The sequence below is a fragment of the Loxodonta africana genome, chromosome 1, assembly GCF_030014295.1.
Source record: "Loxodonta africana isolate mLoxAfr1 chromosome 1, mLoxAfr1.hap2, whole genome shotgun sequence".
NCBI lineage: Eukaryota > Metazoa > Chordata > Mammalia > Proboscidea > Elephantidae > Loxodonta > Loxodonta africana.
This window is the reverse complement of record NC_087342.1, coordinates 151,458,858-151,483,908: the sequence shown is the minus strand read 5'-3', so window position 1 is coordinate 151,483,908 and position 25,051 is coordinate 151,458,858. Positions and strand designations below refer to the sequence as shown.

General features: G+C 41.6%; 3 protein-coding genes and 1 long non-coding RNA gene across 7 annotated transcripts in view; 2 read left to right on the top strand and 2 right to left on the bottom strand.

Moving 5' to 3' along the window:
• MDN1 (midasin AAA ATPase 1) overlaps window positions 1-9,146 on the top strand; it is a 180,378-nt gene extending 171,232 nt beyond the window's left edge. For both annotated transcript variants that reach the window (XM_010602811.3, XM_023543791.2), the window contains 7 exons: window positions 1,142-1,257; window positions 1,838-2,012; window positions 4,427-4,500; window positions 4,613-4,727; window positions 5,581-5,644; window positions 6,733-6,875; window positions 7,687-9,146. In XM_010602811.3, the coding sequence (XP_010601113.2) occupies window positions 1,142-1,257; window positions 1,838-2,012; window positions 4,427-4,500; window positions 4,613-4,727; window positions 5,581-5,644; window positions 6,733-6,875; window positions 7,687-7,875 (876 nt within the window). In that variant the 3' untranslated portion in view covers window positions 7,876-9,146. The remainder of the gene's footprint in view (window positions 1-1,141; window positions 1,258-1,837; window positions 2,013-4,426; window positions 4,501-4,612; window positions 4,728-5,580; window positions 5,645-6,732; window positions 6,876-7,686) is intronic.
• Window positions 8,768-14,653, bottom strand: LOC135231787 (uncharacterized). The gene is made up of 2 exons (XR_010322532.1): window positions 9,494-14,653; window positions 8,768-9,410 (listed from the first exon to the last, which is right to left on the bottom strand). It is a non-coding gene; the product is annotated as an uncharacterized LOC135231787 (long non-coding RNA).
• Window positions 13,875-17,784, top strand: LYRM2 (LYR motif containing 2). Its single transcript, XM_003404345.4, has 3 exons — window positions 13,875-13,973; window positions 14,650-14,790; window positions 15,999-17,784. Exons 1-3 carry the CDS (start codon window positions 13,929-13,931, stop codon window positions 16,077-16,079), a joined length of 267 nt encoding a protein of 88 aa, XP_003404393.3. The 5' UTR covers window positions 13,875-13,928; the 3' UTR covers window positions 16,080-17,784.
• The window catches only part of ANKRD6 (ankyrin repeat domain 6), a 195,435-nt gene continuing 188,141 nt past the window's right edge, over window positions 17,758-25,051 (bottom strand). For 2 of the 3 annotated variants that reach the window (XM_064288964.1, XM_064288966.1), the window contains 2 exons: window positions 23,799-23,925; window positions 17,759-22,365 (listed from right to left, as the gene is read on the bottom strand). In XM_064288964.1, coding sequence (XP_064145034.1) covers window positions 21,791-22,365; window positions 23,799-23,925 — 702 coding nt within the window. In that variant the 3' untranslated portion in view covers window positions 17,759-21,790. Of the gene's footprint in view, window positions 22,366-23,798; window positions 23,926-25,051 lie in introns of all 3 variants that reach the window. The other variant, XM_064288965.1, reaches the window with a different exon arrangement.

Below are 25,051 nucleotides of genomic sequence, written 5' to 3'. Positions count from 1 at the left end.
ATCTGACAGATACTGGAGAAACCCCGGAAATATGGCCCCCAGACACCATTGTAACTCAGTTCTGAAATCACTCCTGTGGTTCAGCCAAAGATTAGACAGGCCCATAAAATAGAAGGAGATGAAATGGGCACACCAGCCCAGGGGTAAGGACTAGAAGGCAGGAGGGGATGGGAAAGCTGGTAATAGGGAACCCTAGGTAGACAGGGGGAGAGTGTTGACAAGTTGTGGGGTTGGCAACTAACATCACAAAACAGTATGTGTTTTAATTGTTTAATGAGAAACTAATTCGCCCTGTAAACCTTCATCCAAAGTACAACAAAAATAAATAAATTTAGAATTAAAACTCAGTGACTCTAGGGAATCCATTCCTGGAATTTGAACTAAGAAGCTGTATCAGGAACTGGGGTGACCATGAGCTGTGAGAAGCATCAAAATCAGAAGCAAAGTGGGAGTGGAGAAGTACACAGAGAAGTGGGGGGGTGGGGTGTGTGGGAAGAAAGTAAGTTCCCAGTGGCTTTCCTTCTTCTGCATCCTTTGTGCAGTTCAGGTGTACTTACTTCTTTAGATCCTGTGAGATTCTGCTTTAAAATTCCTTCTTTTTTCATCAAAAGAAAGAAAGAAAATGTGTAGATCATCATCGTTCGCATCACATATGTGTACTGAGTACTCTGCTGCAATTGTCAGAAAAATCGTGACCAGGAAATAAGCACACTGCTGAGGGTGTCAGTGTTGCTTTGGGAAACATGACCCTGCGACCATGACTAAGTGGCTGGATCTGCAAGCACCAAATTCCCCAGTCATGTCTCCCTCCTCATTTGATGGGTACTTATACTCGTCTTTGTACATCCTGTGAATAAGGCATTTCTTTGGGCAGGAGTTCTAATATTGTACTGCCTGTTGTTTCTTTCCTTATCACTTGGAAGTGAGGGGTGTAGTTTTGGCAGAAGAGGGGACATTTTTTATTAGGAGAATTAGGTAGCAGCTTGCTGAGAAGATGCTAAATGGACACCATAAAGTGCTTCTGTAGAGAAAGTTCATGCAAGTCATTTTCTGCTCCTTTGCCTCAAGCCCTCATCTTGGTGTGGTGCCTTTGGTTGGCCCTGACGTTACAAGATTAAATTACATTTTTTTGTTGTTACAGGACAAGGCTGCAGCTGAGATGTGGCAGAGTTATCTGGCCTTAACCGCGCCGCTTTCACAACAGTTGTGTGAACAGCTTCGCCTCATATTAGAGCCTACCCAGGCAGCCAAACTGAAGTAAGCCTTCTCCACTGGGTGCGCTCACGGTGCCCTGAACAGATGGCAGTGTTGCCAGCTCTGTCTAGCTTAGTTCCTAACCGTTCATGTCGCTGGCTTCTGGGTTGCCGTGTCTGCCACAGAGGCACTAGTACAGTGTTCCTTGCCGTGTTTTTTGTTATTATTTCTACCACAAACGTTTCTGTGATGTTTGGTATGAGTGCAGTTTCTTCTATTCGTTAATGTCTGTTGGGAAAATTGGCTGAGTCTTCCCATACACCTTCAGGGTGTACTTGCTACATGTGTTAATCACAACATTCAAAGATATGTTGAAAATCATAGTTTTAGAATAGAAAAGAGATTTCAGGATTTAATATTAATGCTAACATATTTTTCTAAAATTGTTATTGTGTCTTAGCTTTTCTGGAGGCACCTGATTATTATCATGCACATACGTCCAGTTTTTCTGTCTGACCTTTAACCCTCAGTTGACAGTAACACTCACTGTGCCAGGTTCCTAGTTATTTGATTTCATTCCTAAAGTACTAATAATTTTCTTCAGGGCTGAACTGATCTCTGTTCCTCTTTGGTGAATTTATAGAGGAGACTATCGAACTGGGAAGCGACTGAACATGCGTAAGGTCATCCCATACATTGCCAGTCAGTTTCGGAAAGACAAGATATGGCTTCGAAGGACCAAGCCCAGTAAACGCCAATATCAGATTTGTTTGGCCATCGATGACTCTTCCAGCATGGTAGACAACCACACCAAACAGGTATGGTAGGGAAATAGGGTGGCAATTGGATGAGAAATTAATACCAAATCGCTTTTTACAGGCAACCCACCTGTTTTAACTATGATTTGGCAAAAGCACTTTGAAGTACCTATTAACCTGTTCTGAGAATGTGGTCCCATGTTTGAGAAGATCTGAAATTAAAGTAAGAGTTCGAAGGGGGCAATTTCAGGATGCCTCAAATATCTCGGTCCCTGACTCTTGTTAAATTGTTTTTTGTTTCTTAACCCTGCTAATGCTGTTATATAGTTACAGAATAAATAAATCTGACAATGTTTATTTTCCATAAAATGCAAAGTACAACATCCTTATACACTATTCTTTAAGACTTTGCATAACATAATATTTGAAACTTCTGATTTAAAAAAATTTATTCAGTATATATCTCTTTAGGCCTGAAGTTATCTAGAGTTGGTGTTCCATCAGTATAACAAGGCTTAAGAGCCTGATTAGGATTGTGTCTAATCCACCATTAGGGACGCTGCACAGTGTTTGTCATCCCTTGCAGTGGTGCTGTCACCTAACAGGAGCCAGTGAGCATCCTAAAATGTCTAGGTTCTTTTGGAAAAGGTTAGAGTATAACCTCTGAGCTTGGTTCACAGCCTAGTTCCTCACCTTAATTCCACATGACTTCGGGCAACTTATTTACTTCTTAAGTGTCAGTTTCTTCTGAAAAAAGAGGATTATAATCCTATCTCATACTCACAGAGTTCTGAAGAGAATTAAATGAGATAATGTAGGTGAAGCCCTTAGTTAGGTGCCTAGCACTTGGTTATGTTAGTTGCTACAGTTATCGTCATCCCCATTATTGTCATCAGTCATTTTGGATGAATTAAAAAAAATTTTTTTTTATTGTACTTTAGATGAAGGTTTACAGAACTAGCTTCTCATTATACAGTACATGTATTGTTACATGACATCGGTTAACAACCCCACATGTCAACACACTCCCTTCTCAACCCTGGGTTCCCTATCACCAGTTTTCCTGTTCCCTCCTGCCTTCTAGTCCTTGCCCCTGGGCTGGTGTGCCCCTTTAGTCTCGTTCTATGGTCCTGTCCAGTCTTTGGCTGAAGGGCGACCCTCAGGAGTGACTTCATTACTGAGCTGAAAGGGCGTCTGGGGGTGATACTTATGGGGCTTCTCCAGTCTCTGTCAGGCCAGCAAGTCTGGTATTTCTTTTTGAGTTAGAATTTTTACATTTTTTCCCAGCTCTGTCCAGGATTCTCTATTGTGATCCTTGTCAGAGCAGTCAGTGGTGGTAGCCAGGCACCGTCTAGTTGTACTGGACTCAGTCTAGTGGAAGCCATGGTAGTTGTAGTCCATTAGCCCTTTGGACTAATCTTTCCCTTGTATCTTTAGTTTTCTTCATTCTTCCTTGCTCCCGAAGGGGTGAAACCAATGGACTATCCTAGATGGCCGCTCACAGGCTTTTAGGACTCCAGATGTTACTCATCAAAGGAGTATATAGAACATTTTCTTTATAAACCATATTATGCCAGTTTTAGCTAGCTGTTCCCAAAGACCATGGCCCCCATAGCCCTCAGCCTAGCAATTCAGTCCCTCAGGAAGTTTGGATGTGTCTGTGGAGCTTCTATGACCTTGCCCTGGACAAGTTGTGCTGGCTTCCCCAGTATAGTATGCTGTCTTACCCTTCACCAAAGTTACCACTTGTCTATTTAGTGTTTTTCTATCTCCAGCTCTCCCCTCCCTCATAACCATCAAAGATTGCTTCGTTTTGTGTTATAAACCTTTTCATGAGTTTTTGCAGTAGTGGTCTCATACAGTGTTTGTCCTTTGGTGATTGACTTACTTCACTCAGCATAATGCCCTCCAGATTCCTGCATGTTATGAGATGCTTCACAGCTTGATCATTGTTCTTTATTGTTGCATAATATTCCATTGTGTGTCTCTACCACAGTTCGTTTCATCTTGGATAAATTTAAAAACTATGCTGTCATTTATGAAGGTGGTAATGAAGTTTTCTATTAAAGCTCTACAGTTTGATGTTACTGTGTGTGCTCTTTAGATTGGTTTACATTTGTTTTCCCCATAAGAGGATACGTTTTATGTAGTTCGAAAAAAAAAAAAGGAAAATTTTATAGACGAAATTTCCAAGCTCCTCCTTACCGGATGATGCCTAGAACAGATCTATTCTACCAGTGTATTAAAGGGCACTCCGATGGGTTCAGAGTTTCTGCATTCGTAGTACCAGGCAGGGTATCAGGCTGCCAGAGCCCCTGGGCTGGTAGTGAATAGCCTTGTTGATATTCCCCTGTGACATAAAAAAAAATAATGTGTTCTGGGGGAATCTTGATGTGAAAGAGGTTGACAGGCACTGGTCTAGGACACTCTAAAGATATTCTAATTCCTTCAACCCTTAACTTTCTATTTTACAGCTTGCGTTTGAATCTTTGGCTGTGATTGGAAATGCTCTAACGCTCTTAGAAGTGGGTCAGATTGCAGTTTGCAGGTATGGGTGCATTTTAATCCTACTGGGAAAAATCTTTTCACAGATTTGCTTTCTGATTTTGATCACACGACAAAAAATAATTCCCATTGTATTTGGTTTCCCCTTCCCCCAGTTTTGGAGAGTCCGTAAAACTGTTACACCCATTCCATGAGCAGTTCAGTGATTTCTCGGGGTCCCAGATTCTACGGCTCTGTACCTTCCAACAGAAGAAAACCAAGATTGCTCAGGTATGCTGACAAAATCAAATGGGTTCTGCATAGTTATGCTTAAGCTGGTGTACAAGAGACAATCTTTAGCACTTCCCCCCCCCCAATATGGTCCTAAGACAAGTAAAATTTACAGAATATTCCTAAAACTTCGGCCTGTGTTCCACTGGGAATAGAAACTTCCTTGACATCCATTACTAAAAAGGTGTGGCCTCTTTTTCTCAGCTCCTCAAAAGTCAGTGGACTTTGCATCATTGATTTTCAGGCTCCCTGTTTTTCTGAAACACCTGGAGCATTTTGCAAAGACACACCCTTCTCCTAGTACCCTTATTAGTGGATCAAGGCTGATTTCTCTCCCGCATTTAGTCTAGAGAAGATATGTTGTGAAATAAAGCTAGGGACTTGCTCAGGATGACATAAAAAGTTCAAAACAGAACCTGGGATATAATTCTGTCCTGATTTCTGCTCTAACTTAGCTTCCTTTCTTTACATTGCACTGGACATTTGGACTTTCTTGCCGTGTTTATTTGCTTAGATATTTTGTTTTCTTGGAAGAAGATAGGTGTTTGGTTCATTTGAGGGTTATTGCGTTCTTAGCCACCTGGGGCAGTATTTCTTTCCCTGTGGGATAGTTTGCAGAGCATCAGTGGGGTATATGCCGGAAACATGTCTGTCTGTACTGGAGAATGCCAGTACCCATGGGTAAATGCCGAGCAGCACAAGCCTCTTCCATCTTCATGCAGCGGCTGGAAGTGCCTGTAGACCGGAGATGGTTATGTGACAGTCACTCAAGTGTCAGAAGTCATTTCAGTCTCTGTGACACAATAGGAAGAGACTTAAAATAGTTTTCTAATTGTTTCTGGTTCTGCTTTAGTTTCTAGAGTCCTCAGCCAACATGTTTGTAGCCGCTCAGCAGCTCTCACAAAACATCAGTCCAGGTGAGCTGCGTTCTTTCCTCTTTGCTAACAAAATGCTTCCCTGTTCTGTGTGCTCTCAAGCAGGAGATGGCAAGGTATTCAGCCTTGATGGAATATTTTACTCAATTATTCGTTCATTTAAAAAATCTTATTAAACACATATTCCTGAGGTTAATAATCTATGGGAATTAGACACAAATTAATTTGTAATGAGCTATTATATATTGGATTGATTGAGCTCAGAGTAGTGACAGAAAGGAACGAAGTATGTGCAAATGACTGTTCTGTAATATCTTAATAACAGGAAAGCAGAGAGGAGCATGGTTTAAAAAACCAGATAATCCAACCGCAATGATTTGTGGCTTGAAACACACTAATTTTTTATCCAGCCCTTTTCAAAGTCTCAGTCCTAATTACATCATGGAGAAATTTCCTGTTCGAATCAAGTCATTGAGACCTCTCAACATTTGCTAAACTTCCTTGAGAGAAACAGAGAGAACCCTTAGGCACTGTAATCTTTAGTTAGCAACATTGTATAGCTAAATTTTTTTTAAACAATTTTTTATTCACTGTGTTTATTCTTTGGTTCCCTTCTATTTAAGTTTTTGTTTAAGTGAGTCAGCTTCGAGAAAAAAATAATACAGGTATTAGGTACAAGGAACTGACAAAAATCTGAAGGTAATACACACGCTGAAAGTTGGAAGACACAGCTCCAGGTTTCTGATTTGGACACTTTTGTCCAGTGGGCTACTCAGTGCTGTCCTTTTTTTGTACTTTATAAACATTTCAATGATATTTTAATTATCAGACATACTGCTCTGAAATGACGTTGTTCTGGATTTGACATTCCCTGAAGCATTTTTAGGAATACCTGCTTTATTGACAGAAGCTTAGAACGTGCTTGTCTACACAGCCTTGTCTCTGACTTGCTTCCTAACCAATAAATTTAATCAGAGACCTCCTTTGCGCCCAGATGCATCAGGTTCATAGATGTTTGGTTTTAATAGTATAGAGAAATCTATACTAATTTGTCTTTATCTAGGTAGCTTTGAGTTGTTAAAAATGGGTGTTCATTCTGTTCTCTTCCTTCCTCTCATGTTCTGCTACAGAAATTGCACAGCTCCTCCTGGTGGTCTCCGATGGACGTGGTCTTTTCCTTGAGGGCAAAGACAGAGTCCTAGCAGCAGTTCAGGCTGCCCGCAATGCTAACATCTTTGTCATTTTTGTTGTGTTGGACAATCCCAATTCACGGGTAAGCACTCCTAAAAAAAAGCCACCTTTTCTGGAGATAAATGGAGATTTCTCTTCAACCTGTTTTATCTGAAACATGACCTGGGTTACTCCGTCACACACAGAACTCTTATCATTCAGAGTTCTGTCAGGCACTGTTCTGGGCCCTTTGAAAGCATATTTTCATTTAATCTGCACAATAAACCAGCAAAGTAGGGATCAAACCGCTGACCTTTCGGTTAGCAACCAAGCACTTAACCAGTGTGCCACCAGGGCTCCTGAAGTGGAGATAGAGATGATTATCCCACTGCACAGATCAAGGACAGAAGCCCGGACAGGTTATAAGTAATGAGTGGTAGAGCCAGAATTCAGACAGACTCCAGAGACTATCCTCTTCACCATGCACTGTGCACAGTCCTACTCTGGGGGCCAGAATTCTCCTCTCTACAACATTACTGCAGTTATTGCAGCCTTGATGATGGGCCCTGTCCACTTTGAAAATGTGGACCAGCCCTTTCCACACTCACTTGTATCTTGGCAGACTGCTTCTCACAGCTGGACGCATCCGTATATACCCACGGGGCAGTTCTGTTCTGGTGGGGGCGGGGGGGCGGGGCGTTCTGTCACAATGAAGCCTTGACAGCCAGCAAGGGCCCTGCCTCCTTCTTAATGAGAGTTCTGAAAATACTGTTTTACTTAGTAAATAAAAACTAGCTTCATGCAGAAATCAGACACAGGAGATTTAAAAATTGTCAGCAAGAGAGAAGAGCTAGCCAAGGACACTGATTTAGTTTTTATTTTTCTTTTTATTTCAAAACATCTTTTGTTGACAGGATTCTATCTTGGACATTAAAGTACCAATATTTAAAGGACCTGGAGAGCTGCCTGAAATCCGATCCTACATGGAGGAGTTCCCGTTCCCATTCTATATAATTCTTCGCGATGTGAATGTGCTTCCTGAGACGCTCAGTGATGCTCTCAGGCAGTGGTTTGAGCTGGTGACCGCCTCTGACCACTCGTAGAGCTGGAGGAGCACGGTCCCAAGTGAGACTTTTTAAACAGTGGACTGAATGACACGCTTTTTGCCCAGGTGCTTGCATTTGGACAACTGTTTCTGATTTATAAAAATTTACTCAACAGCTACAAAAAAAATTTTATTGCACTGCCCATTTTTCTTTTACAATATGACTTCAGAGCCTAGAGGAAGCTCTTTGGCTCCTTGCTTTGCCTAGGCCATGGTTCTTCTAACAGACCTGGGGCAGGGAAGGAGCAGCTACAGCAGGTGTCAAGCCTCAGTACCTTCTGGCCTGTCCTGGAAGCCTGGGCCAGATAGGAGGCCACGCCCCACACTGGGGGCCCAGCCAGCTGCCTTCCCTCACAGGGGCCTGAGGACATGCTGCCAGGAGCATGGGACCATGCCAATCCTTTGAACAAAGGATGGAAGGGAGACCCTGCATTAAGGATCTGCCTTGGAAAGCCCACTGTGCATACCCAAAAGCTGTCAGGTGGCTGAGACAGATGCAGTTTTCTCGAACGTTTGCGTGTGTGTTTTCTTAATGTGTTTGATATGAAAGGAACTACCTTCTCTTAGAGGGTAGGAAGCTTTTGGTGTGTGTGTTCTCATAAAGTAACCAAACATATGGGTGCCCAAGTCATCAGCAGAGATGATCCTTGAGCTGTGTAAAATGAAGTGGCTTTTCAGTGTCCTCTTCCACGTTTGCTGCTTCGGAGACTATGCAAAGATGAACAGATGATTTTCCTGTTTATTTCATTCTCTCAGTGCCATTGTCCCTGTGTTGTAGTAATTTATTTCTTTAGTTCAACTTTTTTCTTAACAGTTAAGGGGAAGAATTACTCCTCACACCGCTTTCAAGTTGGACTGAGTCAGTCTCATTCTAGAAAAGAAATGCTGTGTCCAGAAGAACTAAGCAGCTACATCTATTTTTTTTTTTTTTCCAGTCAAAATGCCTCTGGTTTTTAGAGTTTTTTACTTGGCCAGGAAGCAGAGCTTGACTACTTGAAACTGCGTGCTGTGTTCTATTTAATGTCCTGATTGTCAAAACATTCTTTTGTAGGCAACACGCCATGATGTGATCATCTATTTCCATGTGTCTTATCATGTTACACTGTGAATTTGGCACCTTTTGTGGTGGTCATCAAAGACACAGATTGCTTGTTGTTTAGCCAAGTGTCCTAAAGCATGTACCTGAAGTTATATCATTATTTTTTATTCTAAAAAGCTATGCAGCTTATATTCTGAAACTTATTAAAAAATATACCACTATTGATGTAATCTGTGGCCATTCTTAATAGAATACTGTAGAGGAGTGTAAAAAGGTGTGTTCAGGGAATGAGTTTATGCCACAGCAGTCAGCTGTCACTAGTTTATGCTATGCTAGTCTGACCCCACAACCTCAGTGGTTTACTAGAGTAAGGGTTGGATTCTCACTTCTGTTCATGTCCGTGGTGGGTGAACTATGACACTCCTCCACGTCCTCTTCATTCCAGGACCAAGGCTGATGGAACAGTCCCTGTCGGTGATATGCTGGCCTTGTGGCTGAGGGAAAAGACCAAGTTGGTGAACCACAAAATGGCTTATAAAGATTCTGCTCCACAGTGATACATGTGCCTTTTACTCACATTTCATTGGCTAAAGCAAGTCCCAAGGCTCAGCCAACTTCAGTGGGGCAGGAAGGTTAATCCTCCAGCAGGGATGGGTCTGGTAGGGAAAGGCACCAATATTATGACAATGCTACAACTATCACGTCTACCTTTAAACAGGGCTGTCTAAGCCAGAGCTTACCAAATGGTGTGCCAAAACAGTGAATCCCTTGGCCCTGGGGTAGCTCACGGGGTCTAGGACAGTCGGAATTCCAGTAAGCAGGTTATTATAGCTACCCCAGGGTACCATTTCAACTTGTGCTATAATGGCAAAGGGTTTGGGAAGCACGGGAGCAGAGTCACAGGACACCTACCAGGAACTGATGGGGTCGGGGTGAGAACTATGACATGCCTGAGTCACGCAGGGCAGGTTACCAAGGGTCTGGGCTACCATCTGGGCTTGCCGGAGTGGAGAAAAATCAATTTGCCATATTGAAGCTGACTGTGCTCTTCAGGTTTTCCCGTCTTTTGCTCACGCTGACTATACAGTCTCCTTGGCCAAATAAATGCTAACATTTAAGGAATGGATGGCATGTTTTTTGACTTCAGTATTTAGGACAAAATATTCTCACTATGGACAACTTCACTGCTTCTATGGCCTCAACCATCATCTAAGCAAAAGACTTGCAAATCTCCACCCAGAGGTCCAGTAAAGCCATTGTTTTGCATTCTCAATTATATTTAGATGTCTGGTGGAGCTCTACCTGGGTGACACTCTTCAGATGTATCATGTTCAAAATGCAGCTCTTGTGTTCTAATGCTCTACTCCCAAGTTCCTTCTCCAGCATTCCCCATCCAGGTTAACCACCCCAACAACCACCCTCTTTACAGACTTGGAGCTCAACCTGCTACCTGCGCCTTACTCCCCTCCCCACCTCCATCTACACCCCAAATTAATTATCTTGTCTGATCCAACTTGTGGACACTTCTATCCTTTCATCCCTTCTCCTCTCCTCTGACCACACAGCAGCAGAGGCTCTTTTAATCTCTAGCTTACACTACTTTAATGGTAACCCAACTAATCACTTGTCTTTGCTTTCTTCATCTTACAATACCAAAGGAGATTTTTCCTCAAATGTCTCCAGCTGAGAAACCTGTCAGAGCTCCCTGTTGTGAAATGGATATTAGGCAAGCTTCTTGGCATGACCTAGGAGGCTCTTGCCTGACTTTCCTGTATCATTGTTCCCAGCATCCCCACCACACTGTGACCTGGTCACAGGGAATCCCTGGAATCTGCCAGTGTTCCATGTATTGTCTGGAATCCTCTTACCTAATTTGCTTGCCTGACCATCACCGAGCCCGGGTATGCCCTCTGGGAAGAATGAGCTCCCACTGTATGAATGTGAATATGTCATCTATAATACTATGTTTGACTAATATCTTCCTGCCCAAAGCATGAGTCTTTTTAAGAGTAAGGAGCATATATGATTCCTGACAGTATGACTAGTGTCTGGAATGAGTGAATGTTTCTGGACAAGAAGATGAAATGTGTAAAAATGTAAAATTTGTAGATTCAGCTAAATTCCACTGAAGATCCTAAGATGATGTGGAGGAAAATGACAGAAAACATTTCTACAGTCATACAGAACACTAAAGGCACAATAGAAGAATCTGATAAACTATAGGGGAGTAGTCCTGACAGATAATAAAACATAAAATACAGCAACAGAAATTAAAAGCAACATGATACTGGTTCAAGAAGAAACAATACTGGACAGATTTCTCAGACCCTAAATTTCTAACATAGCCAGAGAGGCATCACACAGCCCAAGGAAATGGATTACTTAATACATGGTGTTGAGATTACAGTTTAGCAGCTGGAAAAGAACAGATCCACAACACACCATGAACCAAAGTAAATTCTAGATCAAGTAAATATTTTAAAAATTAAAAGTGTAAAAGCTCAAGAGCATCCATGTAAGATGCATCAGTTGGTCCCAACCCACTTGGAGCAAAGGAGAATGAAGACCACCAAAGACACACACTAGCCCAAGAGACAAAAGGGCCACATAACCCAGAGACTCCATCAGCCTGAGACCAGAACTAGATGGTGCCCAGCTACCACCAAGGACCGCCCTGACAGGGAACACAACAGGGAGTCCCTAATGCAGCAGGAAAAAGTGGGATGCAGAACTCAAATTATGGTAAAAAGACCAGACTATGACTGAGACTGGAAGGACCCTGGAAGACATGGTCCCTGGACTCTGTTAGCCCAGAACTGAAACCATTCCTGAAGCCAACTCTTAAGGCAAAGATTAGACTGGACTATAAGACATAAGATGATACTCGTGAAGACAGGGCTTCTTAACTCAAGTAGATACATGAGACTAAATGGGCAGCTCCTGTCCAGAGGCAAAATGAGAAGGCAAAAAGGGACAGGAGCTGGTTGGATGGACACGGGAAACCTGGGGTGGAAAGGGAGAGTGTACTGTCACATTACAGGGGTTGCAACTAGTGTCACACAATAATATATGTATAGATTTTTATATGAGAAATTACCTTGAGCTGTAAACTTTCACTTAAAGCACAATAAAACGATTAACAAGACAATGAAAAAAACTGGGTAACAAAATCTGGGGGGTTGAAGATGAAATTGAAAAAGCATCGAAAGAAAAAAATACATGTGATTTGGATAGAGACTTAGAGCTTCTGTATGGATAAATAAAATGACCAAAATAAAAATTTAAACAACAAACTTTGCAAATAAAAACCAAATGCCATTGAGTAGGTTCCAACGCACAGCAACCCTATAGGACAGAGCAGAACTGCTCCCATTGGGTTTCCAGTAAGCGCCTGGTGGATTCGAACTGCAGACCTTTTAGTTAGCAGCTGTAGCTCTCAACCACTACGCCACGAGGGTTTCCAACTTTGCAAATAGCCCATATAAAATTAAGAGTAAAGGTCCTAATTATAAATGCACCAGTCAAGAACAGACACAAAGTAAGCGTAACCAAAAGTGGAGAGGGATATTTAACGTTACCAGTACAAAATCAATCAGCTGTTAGTTTTATTGCTAATTTATTAAAATTTGAAAAATACATAATTGACAATGTGACCTTGGGTTTTGCATCACAATGTTCAGAAGAGCTAACGAATGCAGAGTACTGATATGTGAGGTCCTATTCTGAGTGCATTATGTAAAACACAACTCTGAAATATATGTTAATTTCATTTTAAACCAGTATCAATTGCCCTGATAAGCGGCAGTTTCCAACTCAGTGATCCCATGTGTGTCAGAGTACAACTGTGCCTCACAGGGTTTTCAATGGCTGATTTTTTTGTAATTAGACTGCCAGACATTTCTTCCGAGGTGCCAGTTAGCAACCAAGCACAACCATTTGCACCACCCAGGCATTCCTGCTTTACTTTACAGAGGAGAAAACTGACCAGGTGAGGTTAATGACCCAGAACAGCTACGAAGAGGACAGCAGGATTCTAACAAGCAAGGCAATCTGCGTCTAGAGCTCCAGCGCTTAAACCACTGCCCTAAATAAAGTTAGCACTCGATAAACGGGTAATTGAGGGAACGTTCTTGGTTACATTTTAATTCAGTACACTCCTTTTTGGAAAAGTAATACTGCCAAGATAAACTAACCCCACTTCCAGTACTATAACCTAAGGGTGTATGGTGTGTATTGTGGGGAGAAGGCAAAAACAACTATGAAGAAATAAAGGCTTGAGGCGCAAGGGTGTTCAGTTTTTCATTATAAATAATGAGAAATGTTTAAAACCACAACGGTGCAGCCACTTAAAGTCTTGCTGGGTAGCCATTACAAATGATCATGAGGACTACCTACTACTGAAAAATGCTTGCAATAGAAAAGAGCAGTTTGAGCACGGGAGAAAAAAAAATTAACATTTTAGATTTTAGTATTTATACACGTTTAAAAAGTGGAAATTAAAATAACATGTTGTCACCTGCCGTGGAGTCAATTCCCACCCCTCCAGTATCGAGCAGAACTGTGCTCCATAGGATTTTCGTGGCTGCAACCTGTTGGAAGCAGATCATCAGGTTTGTCTTCCCAGGCGCCTCGGGGCGGGGCGGTTAGAACCAACCTTTCAAATAGTAGAGGGCTTCTACTCCTTCCTCCTCAATATTAACTTCCTTTTAAGAAACTTAACCACGTCCGGGCACTGTGCTAAGTGCCTTACCATTCTTATTTCATTCTCACAACTTATGACTCAGGAACTATTAAAACATTTCACGGAGGAGAATATTCAGACAGGTGACACTTCTTGCACAAGGCTACAAAGCCGGCAAGGAGCCCACACGAGCGGGATTCAGTCCCAACTGCCGGGCGCCAGCGCACCGTTCGCAGGCTGTCTCCCAGGCACCCGAGCTCGCCCCGCCCCCTGGCCGTGCCCCCACTTCCGTTCCTGCGCGTTGCGGCTCCGGCGGGACGTGCTGACAGTCATGGCGGCTTCTCGTTTACCGCCAGTGACGCTAACACTAAAGCAGGTACTACCAGCGGTTCTCGTCCGCCTTCCACGGCCCCGTTCCGGGGTCTGAACATCTCGATTCTTCTCTATTCCCTCCACCGTATCTACGGAGTGGGTCTTGGGGTTGAAAGGGGTTGGATTTGGTAATCCTGACCTTGCGCGCGCTCCTTCGGTGATTGGCTCCGTGATGTGGGGCGGGGCTTCCCGCTCAGGGCCAATGGGAAGGCGCGCCAGCTCCCGGGTCCTGTCGCGGGGATAGGTGGTGAGCGAGGCAGTTAAGCGCTCCTACCCGAATGCCTTGACTGCCCAATGGCCACAGTATAGACCGTCCTGCCTGTTCTGCAGAGCTGTGGCAAAGAGCAAGTGAGATCACCAGAGAATTTAAACAACTGTTCTAATTTAGCAAAAGTACTGTTACCGCGGTTACAGCTTCCAGGACATTGGCGGCCCTTTTCTGCCTCTTGTGTTCAGCTCCCTAGAGCTCTTGATTTTAAGAGTTCTTAGGTTGAACAAAGAAGCAGACAGCCCGAATGAACTTCTTGCCATTTTCTTAAAAACAACAATAACAAAAAAAGTGTTTTTCTTTGCCTTAAAAAATTGGGGATCAAAATCTGGTTACAGTTAGGTTTGCTAAAGTACAGCCCTCCAAGCTGGAGATTGTGCAATTTAATTGGCATTTTTCCTCCCCTGTACAGTTCATAAGAAGACAACAGGTTCTCCTTCTGTACAGAAGGATTTTGCAGGCAATCCGGCAGGTTCCAAATGATTGTGATCGCAAATACCTGAAGGACTGGGCAAGGGAAGAATTCAAAAGAAACAAAAGTGCCACAGAAGAGGTGAGAACAAGATCATGGTGAGGACAACTCGTTTATTATTAGATTAAAAAAAATTTTTTTAGTAGACATCGTGGGATGTAAATGCCACCGAGATGATATATATCTTGATCGTTGCTCCTTATGTTATCCACTTCCCACTCACTTAAAACGTTAAATTTAATATCATCGGTGACTGCCCTGACAGAGAACACAACAGAGAGTCCCTGATGGAGCAGGAGAAAAGTGGGATGCAGAACTCAAATTATGGTAAAAAGACCAGACTTAATAGTTTGAGACTGGAGGGACCCCAGAAGACATGGCCTCTGGACTCTGTTAGCCCAGAACTGAAACCATTCCTGAAGCCAACTCTTCAGGCAAAGATTAGCCTGGACTGGAAGACATAAACCCTCATGGCATAGTGGTTAAGTGCTACAGCTGCTAACCAAACAGTCGGCACTTCGAATCCGCCAGGCACTCCTTGGAAACTCTATGGGGCAGTTCTACTCTGTCCTATAGGGTCGCTATGAGTCAGAATTGACTTGACGGCACGAGACTAACTGGGCAGCCTCTGTCCAGAGGCAAAATAGAAGGCAAAGGGGGACAGAAGCTGGTTGAATGAACACAGCAGATCGGGGTGGAGAGGAGGAATGTGCTGTCACATTATAGGGGGAGTAACTAGAGTCATATAACAATGTGTGTATAAATTTTCATATGAGAGACTAACTTGAACTGTAAACTTTCACTTAAAGCACAAAAAAAACTGCAAAAAAAATTTAATACCATTTTTATATCTACACTCTTCGGTAACATCACCTGATTTTGTACTAAGCTGTATATAGAGTGAAACCCTGGTGGTATAGTGGTTAAGAGTTACAGCTGGTAACCAAAAGGTCTGCAGTTCGAATCCACAAGGTGCTCCTTGGAAACCGTATGGGGCAGTTCTACTCTGTCCTTTAGGGTCACTATGAGTTGGAATCAACTCAACAGCAATGGGTTTTTGGGGTTTTTTTTTTGGTATTTAGAGTAGGCAAGATTACAAATGATGGTTTGGGAAGTATGATCATTGAGGCTATGAAGGCATGCCAGACATGTACACCCTTACTTGTCAGCTTTTGGCTTTCCTAATATGCAGCACTTCCAGTTCCCAGTATTGGTTCTTGACTTAATCAAATAAAATGTACCTTGTTGAACCAAGTGGAACAGTGACCCCATTTCATTTTCTTCTACAGGACACAATCCGGATGATGATAACTCAAGGCAACATGCAACTCAAGGAGTTAGAAAAGACACTTGCATTAGCAAAATCTTAACTATAGCATTATTCTGGAGGATTATCTAAACCGGCGTGTGTTTGGGTGAGCTTAGGCTCAATGATGGGCAGCCAAGCCAAAGCCAAGTCAGACTGTTTATATGTACAGGACTTGGGCAAATTAACATGGAGCATGGCATGTCATAGACAACAAAGAAAAGAGCATCAAAACAATCCTTAGCATCGAAGATACGCCCTGAATTTTGGAAATGTTTCTGGATATGCCCGAGGGTTTTAAGAAGCAAAAACCAGTGCAACAAATGGCCAATAAGTACATGAGAGGTTGCTCAACATCATTAGCCATCAGGGAAATGCAAATCAAAACCAAAATGAGATACCACTTCACACCCTCTAGGATGGTTAGAATAAAAAATTCAAAGAATATTAAGTGTTTGTGAGGACATGGAGAAATTGGAACCTTTGTACACACTACTGGTGAGGATATAAAATGGCGAAGGTACTCTGGAATACAAATTGACAGTTCTCAAAAGGGTAAACGTAGAATTACCCTATGACCCAGCAATTCCACTCCGAGGTATATACCCAAAAGAAAGGAAACTTGTAGATGAATGTCGATAGCAACATTATGTATAATGGTCAAAAAGTGGAAACAGTCCAAATGCCCATTAATGATGATGAATGGATAAAGTACAGTATAACCATACAATAAAATTTTGGTACAACATGGATGAATCTTGGAAACAATGCTAAGTGAAAAAAGCCAGTCACAAAAGATCACATATTGTATAATCCCACTTGTATGAAATATCCAGAATAGGCAAATCTATAAAACAGCAGATTAGTGGTTGCCAGCGTGGAATGGGGAATAACTTTTAACAGGTACAAGGATTTTTTTGTGGGTAATGAAAATACTCTAAAATTAGATTGTGGTGATGGTTGAGTAACTGAATATACAAAAATCTTTTGAATTATGCATTTTTTAAATGGGTGAGTTGTGTGGTATGTGAATTATATCTCAATAAAGCCATTTAACAAACTATCAGTACAAAGCGTTTTCGCATGTGTGAAGTGATTACGGGTACTTATTATAGGACATGTTGGCTGTCTGCATACCATTTCCCCTTTCAGATGTGCCGTGGGTAGGAAGTTTTAAACTCATGGACAAGCATTCCTGTGGATTTGCCTGCACAGAGACAGATGCCTAACTTTCTAATACTTGAGGAAAGCAGGACATGTTTTCCTGGTATTTGTATTATAATCACACAGCAGGAGAGGCTAAGAGGCACAGGGCCATTCTTAGCAAACTTATTTGTCTTACATGGGTTAGGCAGGGAAGTGCCAGTAAAAACAAAGAGAAGTAGCCCACATCTATCCTGAAAAAGTATGCTCGGGATTATGTAGAATACAGACACAAAGAGGATCAAAAGAGGCTGTCACGCCATGCCAAACTAGAAATCCTCATGGGCTGTTTTCTTGCTTGAGTCAAGCCTTTGGGAAATGATAATTGAATTTACAATTTTTGTTTACCAAGAAGAGTAAATCACCTCTACCCACTCTTACTTGTATAAAAAGTGCCATGCTGTGTCTTATTTTTGGTTTTCATGGACAGAAAATATTTACGGTAAAGAATACTTCCCCTTAAAGTTAACAACTGAAAAAATAACGTTTAATGGTTTTTTTTATTTGTTTGTAAGAGATATTCTAAAAGGTCTTTAAAAAAAAAAAAACACACTTGATTTTATCCTTTAAGTTTTATTTAACTGATTGGCTTCTATAATCCACACTTTACAAGAAGAAATGTATTTACCTTTTAGGAACAATTTATCAGTCAAAAAAAAGTATAATGTTAGCTTGCGTATTATGTTGCTATTACAAATGTTCTGTCCTTCCCTTTGCTCAGTATCTTCCAAATGGTCAACGGTTTGAACAAAACATTTGTTCAAGTTTGCACTGAGAAATCTTGGCATGTTACAGCAGTGTGTTCGTTTTGTTTTCATGCAGTGCATCTGATTGCTATTTTAAAGCAGATGCATTTATTCTAGATTACATTTTTTATAGACACAAGGTACAGTGTGAATGGGTGAAGGCACTCTCAGTAATTATAAAATTTGGTCAACTACACAAATGAAAATGTAGGCTGAACTTTTACACTTTTCACTTTTTTTAAACAAGGAATTTAACATCCATAGCATTGACAGTGATTTAATTTTTGGATGAGACATGAATTCAAGGTAATAAAATAGAGGACAAATAACATGCCTCTCACGGAGATTAACCTTTGACTCAAAAAAGAAGGTATAAACGTTGCTTCCTTTATTTTGGGGTATAAAGTCAAAAGTAATATTAGAAGTAATATACTCAGTCTATCACAGATACTTAGTATACGTAATGCAATAATGCACTAACAATTTTTTTAAAAGCACTGCAATATTACAACTTTTCTGTTTAACACCTTTTTTTTCCCACTGCTATTAAATGTTTCTGTCTCAGTTTGAGACACAACCTGCAGAACAAGTTATATACATTGTTAACAGTTCCATTTCCCTGAAAAAGTACAGTTGTGACATTTGTTCATTTTTGCAAACAGCACAAGGGGGAAAAAAATAAAGAGAAATACACACTGAACTTGAAGTTAAGTTTTTGACAATGCCAAGGAGCAAAAAGACCAAATATATTTGTTGAAAATAAAAATCTATTGCATTGGTTTTGTGAGGCTGTCATCTCCTTTGGGTTAGGAGACTAGCTGTTCTATTTTCTTGGCTTTGTTGGTTTTTCTTCTTTGACAGACTACCAAGGACAAGAGCCATGTAATCTGCCAAACTAGGTCCATTTGACTTTTCTCATTCCTCCCTACTCTCTTCCCTTAACTGTGATTTCAACAAAAATATCCAGTTCATACCTAGGTCAACTGGCATAACAAAGAAAATGTTCTACATTCCACTTTGATGAGTAGTGTCTGGGGTCTTAAGAGCTTGTGAGCAGCCATCTAAGATACAACTATTGTTCTCTTTTCATTGGAGCAAAAGTGAATGAACAAAACCAAAGACTCAAGGAAACAATTAGTCCAAAGGACTAACGGACCACAGGAACCACAGCATCCACCAGCTTGAGACCAGAAGAACTAGATGGTGCCCAGCTACCGCTACTGACCACTCTGACCGAGGTCACAATAGAAGGTCCTGATTAGAGTGGGGAAAAGAAACGAACAAAATTCAAATTCTTAAAAAAAGACCAGACTTACCGGCCTGAGAGACTGGAGGAACCCCCAAGATTATGGCCCTTAGACACCTTCTAACTTGGAACTGAAGCCATCCCTGGAGATCACCTTTCAGCCAATAGAAAATAACACATGTGAGGAAATGCTCCTTAGAATAAACATCTACATGAGACCAAAAGGATAACATGCGTCCAAAAGCAAAGATGAGAAGGCAGGAAAACCAGATCAATGGAAATGGGGAACTCAAGGTGGTAATGGGGAGAGTGCTGACATTTTGTAGGGAGTGCAACCTCTGTCATGGAACAATTTATATATAAACTACTGAATAGGAAACTAATTTGCTCTGTAAACCTTCACCTAAAGCACAACTAAAAAAAAAAAATCCAGTTCACAATGATAAGCTGCCTGCTTCTGCTGGCAAGAAGTATATAATCAAAATACTTCCCACAAAAGCACTCAATGGTCTAGTTCTGATAGTTAAAATTTGTTTTCATTATTCCTTGACAAGGATACCCCTTGAGGTAATAGGAGATATTTTGGTAAGTGAAAATTATTCCTGTTTGGAACACAATTTACTGAACCTCTCAGGATTTCATCTCTTTGAGTATCAGGCAGCTCCTGATAAAGTGATGTTTATTGTGGAATGGCTCCAAAGAGGTCAGGTGGTATCTTGTTGGGGATGGATTTAGAAAGGTACCGTCTAACTCTAAAATTCTGGGATTCTGCATTAAGAACAAGTAAGAAAATGAAAAGAGGAAACTGTCTCTATGCTAGCGATGCAACAAGAGACTATCGGGAAGGACTGGCAGTCTCCTAGAAAATAGGAACAAGTTTACAAACATGAAAATACACTTCAGATAACATCAAATTAATTCCATATTCAGGTTCCATAACGGTAACACAGGAGCCTTAGTGGCATGATGGTTAAGTACTTGGCTGTTAACCCAAAGGTTGGCGGTTCAAACCTACTCAGTGGCTTTATGGGAGAAAGACCTGCCCATCTGCTTCCATAAAGATTACGCCTAGAAAATCCCATGGTGAAGTTCTACTCTGTCACATGGGGTTGCTACGAGTTGAAAACTGACTTGACAGGACTCACCAACAACATCAGTAACACACATCTACTGAATGACTATTAGCAATGCCTGTGTCCATAGATTGTCACTATAAAAAATAAAAAATGTGAGCTTGATCAGCAAAAAAAACAAAGGGATTGAAAGCCTGCTTTGTTTTGCTGGGTGTCCAATGTCAAGTCGTTGTTTTCTCTTTGGCTCAATGAGCAGCATCTTATTCACACTTATGGACAGTAGTTATTAGGTTCATGGTTAATATGTGTTTATACAAGTAGAACTGACATTTCTCTGCATACCTGGCATTCTGAGGAGATGAATATAATCGCATATTCCAAGGGACAAGAAGTGTGGAAAAGAATTAAATCCAAAGTTTAACATACCCAAGCTACTTTTACAATGAAACTTTTTTTCTGTGTTTATGGTTATTCATTACGGATCAAAGCAAAATCCTTAAAGCTCCATGAAACTGGAGGACAGTGGGGTCTAAATCAAGTTACTGAGTTATGCAGCCTGACATAATCACCGTAAAGCAGAGGAAAGCTTTTGAGGTTCTTCAGAGAACTCGATTCAAAACTAAATACTTTCAAGAAGTAGCTTATTTCCATATAAAATTTAGACCGATAAGCTCAAATTTAGAAAGGTACTCTTAAAATCACTGAGTTTGATTCTATAATGAAGTTTCAGGTAATTGTTAAGTGAATATTTTTTCCTTTTATCTGCTTTAAAGTCACTATGATTAGTCAGTTTTTTGGCTGAAAATACAGAAACTATGATCAAATGATTTAAAACTTTCTCATTTGAGCTCATTTAAAAGTGCTATTGGCCAATTATTATTTAAAAACATTCTGACTTTTCAAATAATTTTAAGAGATACTGGATCTTGTGACATCATGAAAATCTTTTTCTCCTCAAAATCTGGTAAGTTTCCACCTGGTTACAATGTCAGCATCTTGGGATTTGCAATCTGGAATTTGCGAGAGAAGTTTCAGCGCATCTTGGAGTTACAGCTCTTTTAGAAAGAGACTGTCTAGGCACAGGAGGTGTGTTTAAATTTTTATGAATGCCTATTCAATTTGAATTAACAAGGGATTGATTTTTTTTCCTTGTTTTGATTTATATTATGTCATACATTCTGAATTTTCGGGCTTAGGCTCACACATCATTCAGCTCCTTGGCGGAACTCGCTTAATCTGAGCTTCTGAACTCCAGATGAACCTAGACTGAGGTTGGGGTTTGTAATGAAACCTGAAACTCAGCAAGTTCCCCCTAGTTTCAGTTTAATTGTTGAAGTCTTCATAACTTCAGGGCATAGGAAGCATGTGTCTGGCACATTTCAGAAAGTCGTGATTTTTTAAAGGCAAGTCTGCTGTGTGCACAATAATTGACACCTTGGGCGTAGGTATTCTGCAGTTGCAAAACCTGAAATCCTTAAAAATCCTTTCTTGTTCCACTTCCCAGGTCCTAATTTTCCTTCTGCACCTTAGTCCTTAATTTAGCAAGCTCCTCTTCTAAACTTTTAATGTGTTCCTTCAGTGTAGCCTTGTCTTGCTGGGCTCTTTGATTGGCCTGGCTTCGTGCTTCTTCAATCTTTCTTTCATACCACTTTTCCATCTGGGTAGAAACAGCCTCAAAAAAATACTGGGTAAGCTCCAGAGCCTGGGATGTGTCTCGAACGTGAGGAGCTGCCTGCTCGCTGCCTGCTGCTGGTGGCTGCAGCGGCCCACCGCTGTTGCTGGATGCTGGTGGCTGGACTCGATGCCTCGTCTGCCCACTTTTCCCAGACTTCTTGGTTTGGGTGCCCCTGTCAACGCAGGGTCCACCCTGCTGATCACACTTGGCTCCCTCATTCGAGGGCGGCAAGGCTGTCTGGACCTTGACATTCCTCAGCCGGGAACCTGCACAGTCAGAAGAAGACAGCTCCTGCTGGAGTCTGTGGGCAGCGGTGGAGTTGAGAGCCTTCTCCTTGGGCCTAACCACCTGAGGGGAACTGTCGGAAGCTGCTACTGGACCTGCAGTTGCCACTGATTGATCCGCACCTGGTTTCAGGAGGAAAATAAAAGAGTAAGCCTGCATTCACACGGCCACGTAGTTGTGGGTTGGGATTGTTTGAGGGGCCTGGGAATCCTGTAAACCACCAGCCAGGCGTTCTCAATCACTAACACCTGCAAATTGCCCTCTGTGGTCTCTCTCACCTGTCTTGTCCCTCTCTGCTACTTCTTCTCTCCTGATTAGCATTTGGGCTTGTCAGGGCTTTTATGGATACCACAGTAGCCATACTGGTAGCACCTAAGGCAACAAAGCTGCTGGCCTTTCCTTCAGCTGGTCTCAGTCTACTCTAGGAGCCTCTGGGTCCCATTTCCTGATTACTAAGGTTGACACAACTTGCCAAGGGTCTCAAAACAGAGTTGGGCGTTTGTTTATGAAAATGAATAACCCCATTCTCTAATTTATGGGTCCTTTCCGTACTGTGGCCCCAGTGTACTAGTTCCTTGACCCAAGCTCCGACTTGGAAAGGTGGTCCTACTCCTCACAACCAGAGCTCCATGATAAGCTCCATGTCTACTCCTAGCATGAAAATTTGCCCAGAATCTGTCCCAATGTGGTGAGCATAAAGAAGATAAAGCCACAGTCCCAGTGGTAGCCTGTGGTAACACAAAACAAACAAACAAACAAAGCTGTTGCCGTGGACTCCAACTCATGGCAACCCCATGTGTTACAGAGTAGAACTGCTCCATAGGGTTTTCTTGGCTGTAATCTTCACAGAAGCAGATTGCCAGGTTTCTTCTGTGGTGCCACTGGGTGGGTTTGAATGGCCAACCTTTAGGTTAGTAGTCAAGCATAAACCATTTGCACCACCCAGAGACCTAACACGAAACACTTGACATATCAAAGTCCCCTACTAAGGTCTAATCATCAAAGCTCTGAATGTCCTCAAAATTATTATCGCTGAATGTGATCACTGTGGCTAGTGTAAAGATGCTTTGCTCAGAGCATCTCTTACCTAATAGCTGGGACAGGTTCAATACATGAACTGCTGTTTAATGAGGTTTCACATAATTGGACAAAGGTAAATGGCAGATCAAGGAGAAGAAAAGGGAAAGAGGCACAAAGTGTAAGGGAGTGAGCCCTGCTTTGGAGACAGATGATTTGTTCATCACCCCTCATCTTTGGGGTCCAAAGCTGAGACCATCAACATTGAACCTGAAGCTCATTATCACCGATCAATAATTCTTTTATTCCTTCTTTCAGACATTTTGAGCACTCAAGCAAGAGTGCTTCATTACTATATAGGAACTGAGTGTACAGCAGTGAGCAAAACAGACATGGTCCCTGCCCCTGTACAGAGCTTACTCTAAAATCCTACGTCTCTCACAGCCCTGTAGTGTGCACTGTCTTCTGATGCACGAGAGGAGGAGACTGGCGAAGTTTCATCTCCTTTGGGTGGAAGGACTCTCTGCAGGTGGATTACCTGTAGAGGACTCACAAGTAGATGGTGTAGATTTCGTTCTGGAGGCCCTAGAATCTCCAGAAAGCTTCAGCTCCAGATTCTGAATCTTTAACATGCACCAGGTTTTTAATTCATCCACCAAGGACATCTAAGAACACAAATTAGTACACAAAAGAATCAGATGAATTTGATACATGGTTTATGTATTAAAGCATCACACATGGACTTTTCAAGCTGCAGAGGATATCGCCTTGACAAACCCAAAAGTTGTGGTTCACTCATCCTCCCATGGGCCACAGCCTTCTCTGCTTGCTCTCTCTAGACTACACCTCATCTAGCACCCAAGGTTAACAGCTACCTAGACTCTTCATTAAGTGACTGAGAATCACCTTAAACTCAAACACCCAAAGCCACCCCATCTTCCAAACCAAGCAGGTCTGGCTGCTTAAGAGCATGTGCCCTATCACACAGAACAGCTCAGTGTTTATTGTCCCAAGTAGACTGTATTCTCCGGAGTCATGTCTTGTTCAACAATCGTATAACGGTCCAACAAATGCACAGTAAATAGAATTGGTTCAGGGCAGAGATCCCATTTTCCCCAACATGTTCTATAAACTGTTCGGTCTCAACATATTAGAGCATATTCAACAATGAACATAAACTGAACTTACAGGTTCTTCTATTAACTTCATTTTAGGATTAAGAAAATGCCATGCTATATAATGCAAATACTCTGAGTTTTCAATGATAGGTCTGAATCTTGTAATTCCAAGGACATGTGTGATGAATTATAAGTTAAGAACTGACAGATACTGGTTTTGTTTATTTAAATTTTACTTTGGCAAAATATATATAACAAAAATTGTGACATTTTAACCATTTTTAAGTGTACAATTCAGTGACATTACTTACATCCACCATCTTGTGCAACCATTACAACTATCTAATTCCAAAAGTTTTTCAACGCCCCAATCAGAAACTCAGTACCTCTTAAGCAATAACTCCCCATTTCTCTCTCCCCTGGCCCTTGGTAATCACTAATAAACTTTAGTCTTTGTGCATTTGCCTGTTCTAGATACTCTGTTTAAATGGGATCATATAGTATTTATCCTTCTGCATCTAACTTATTTGACTTACCATAAGTGTTTGGCTGCTAACCAAAAAGTTGGCAATGTGAACCTACCCAGCTGCTTCATGGGAGAAAGACCTGGTGATCTGCTCCCATAAAGATTATAGTCTAGAAAACCCTATGGCACCTTAACAACAAAAAGAGA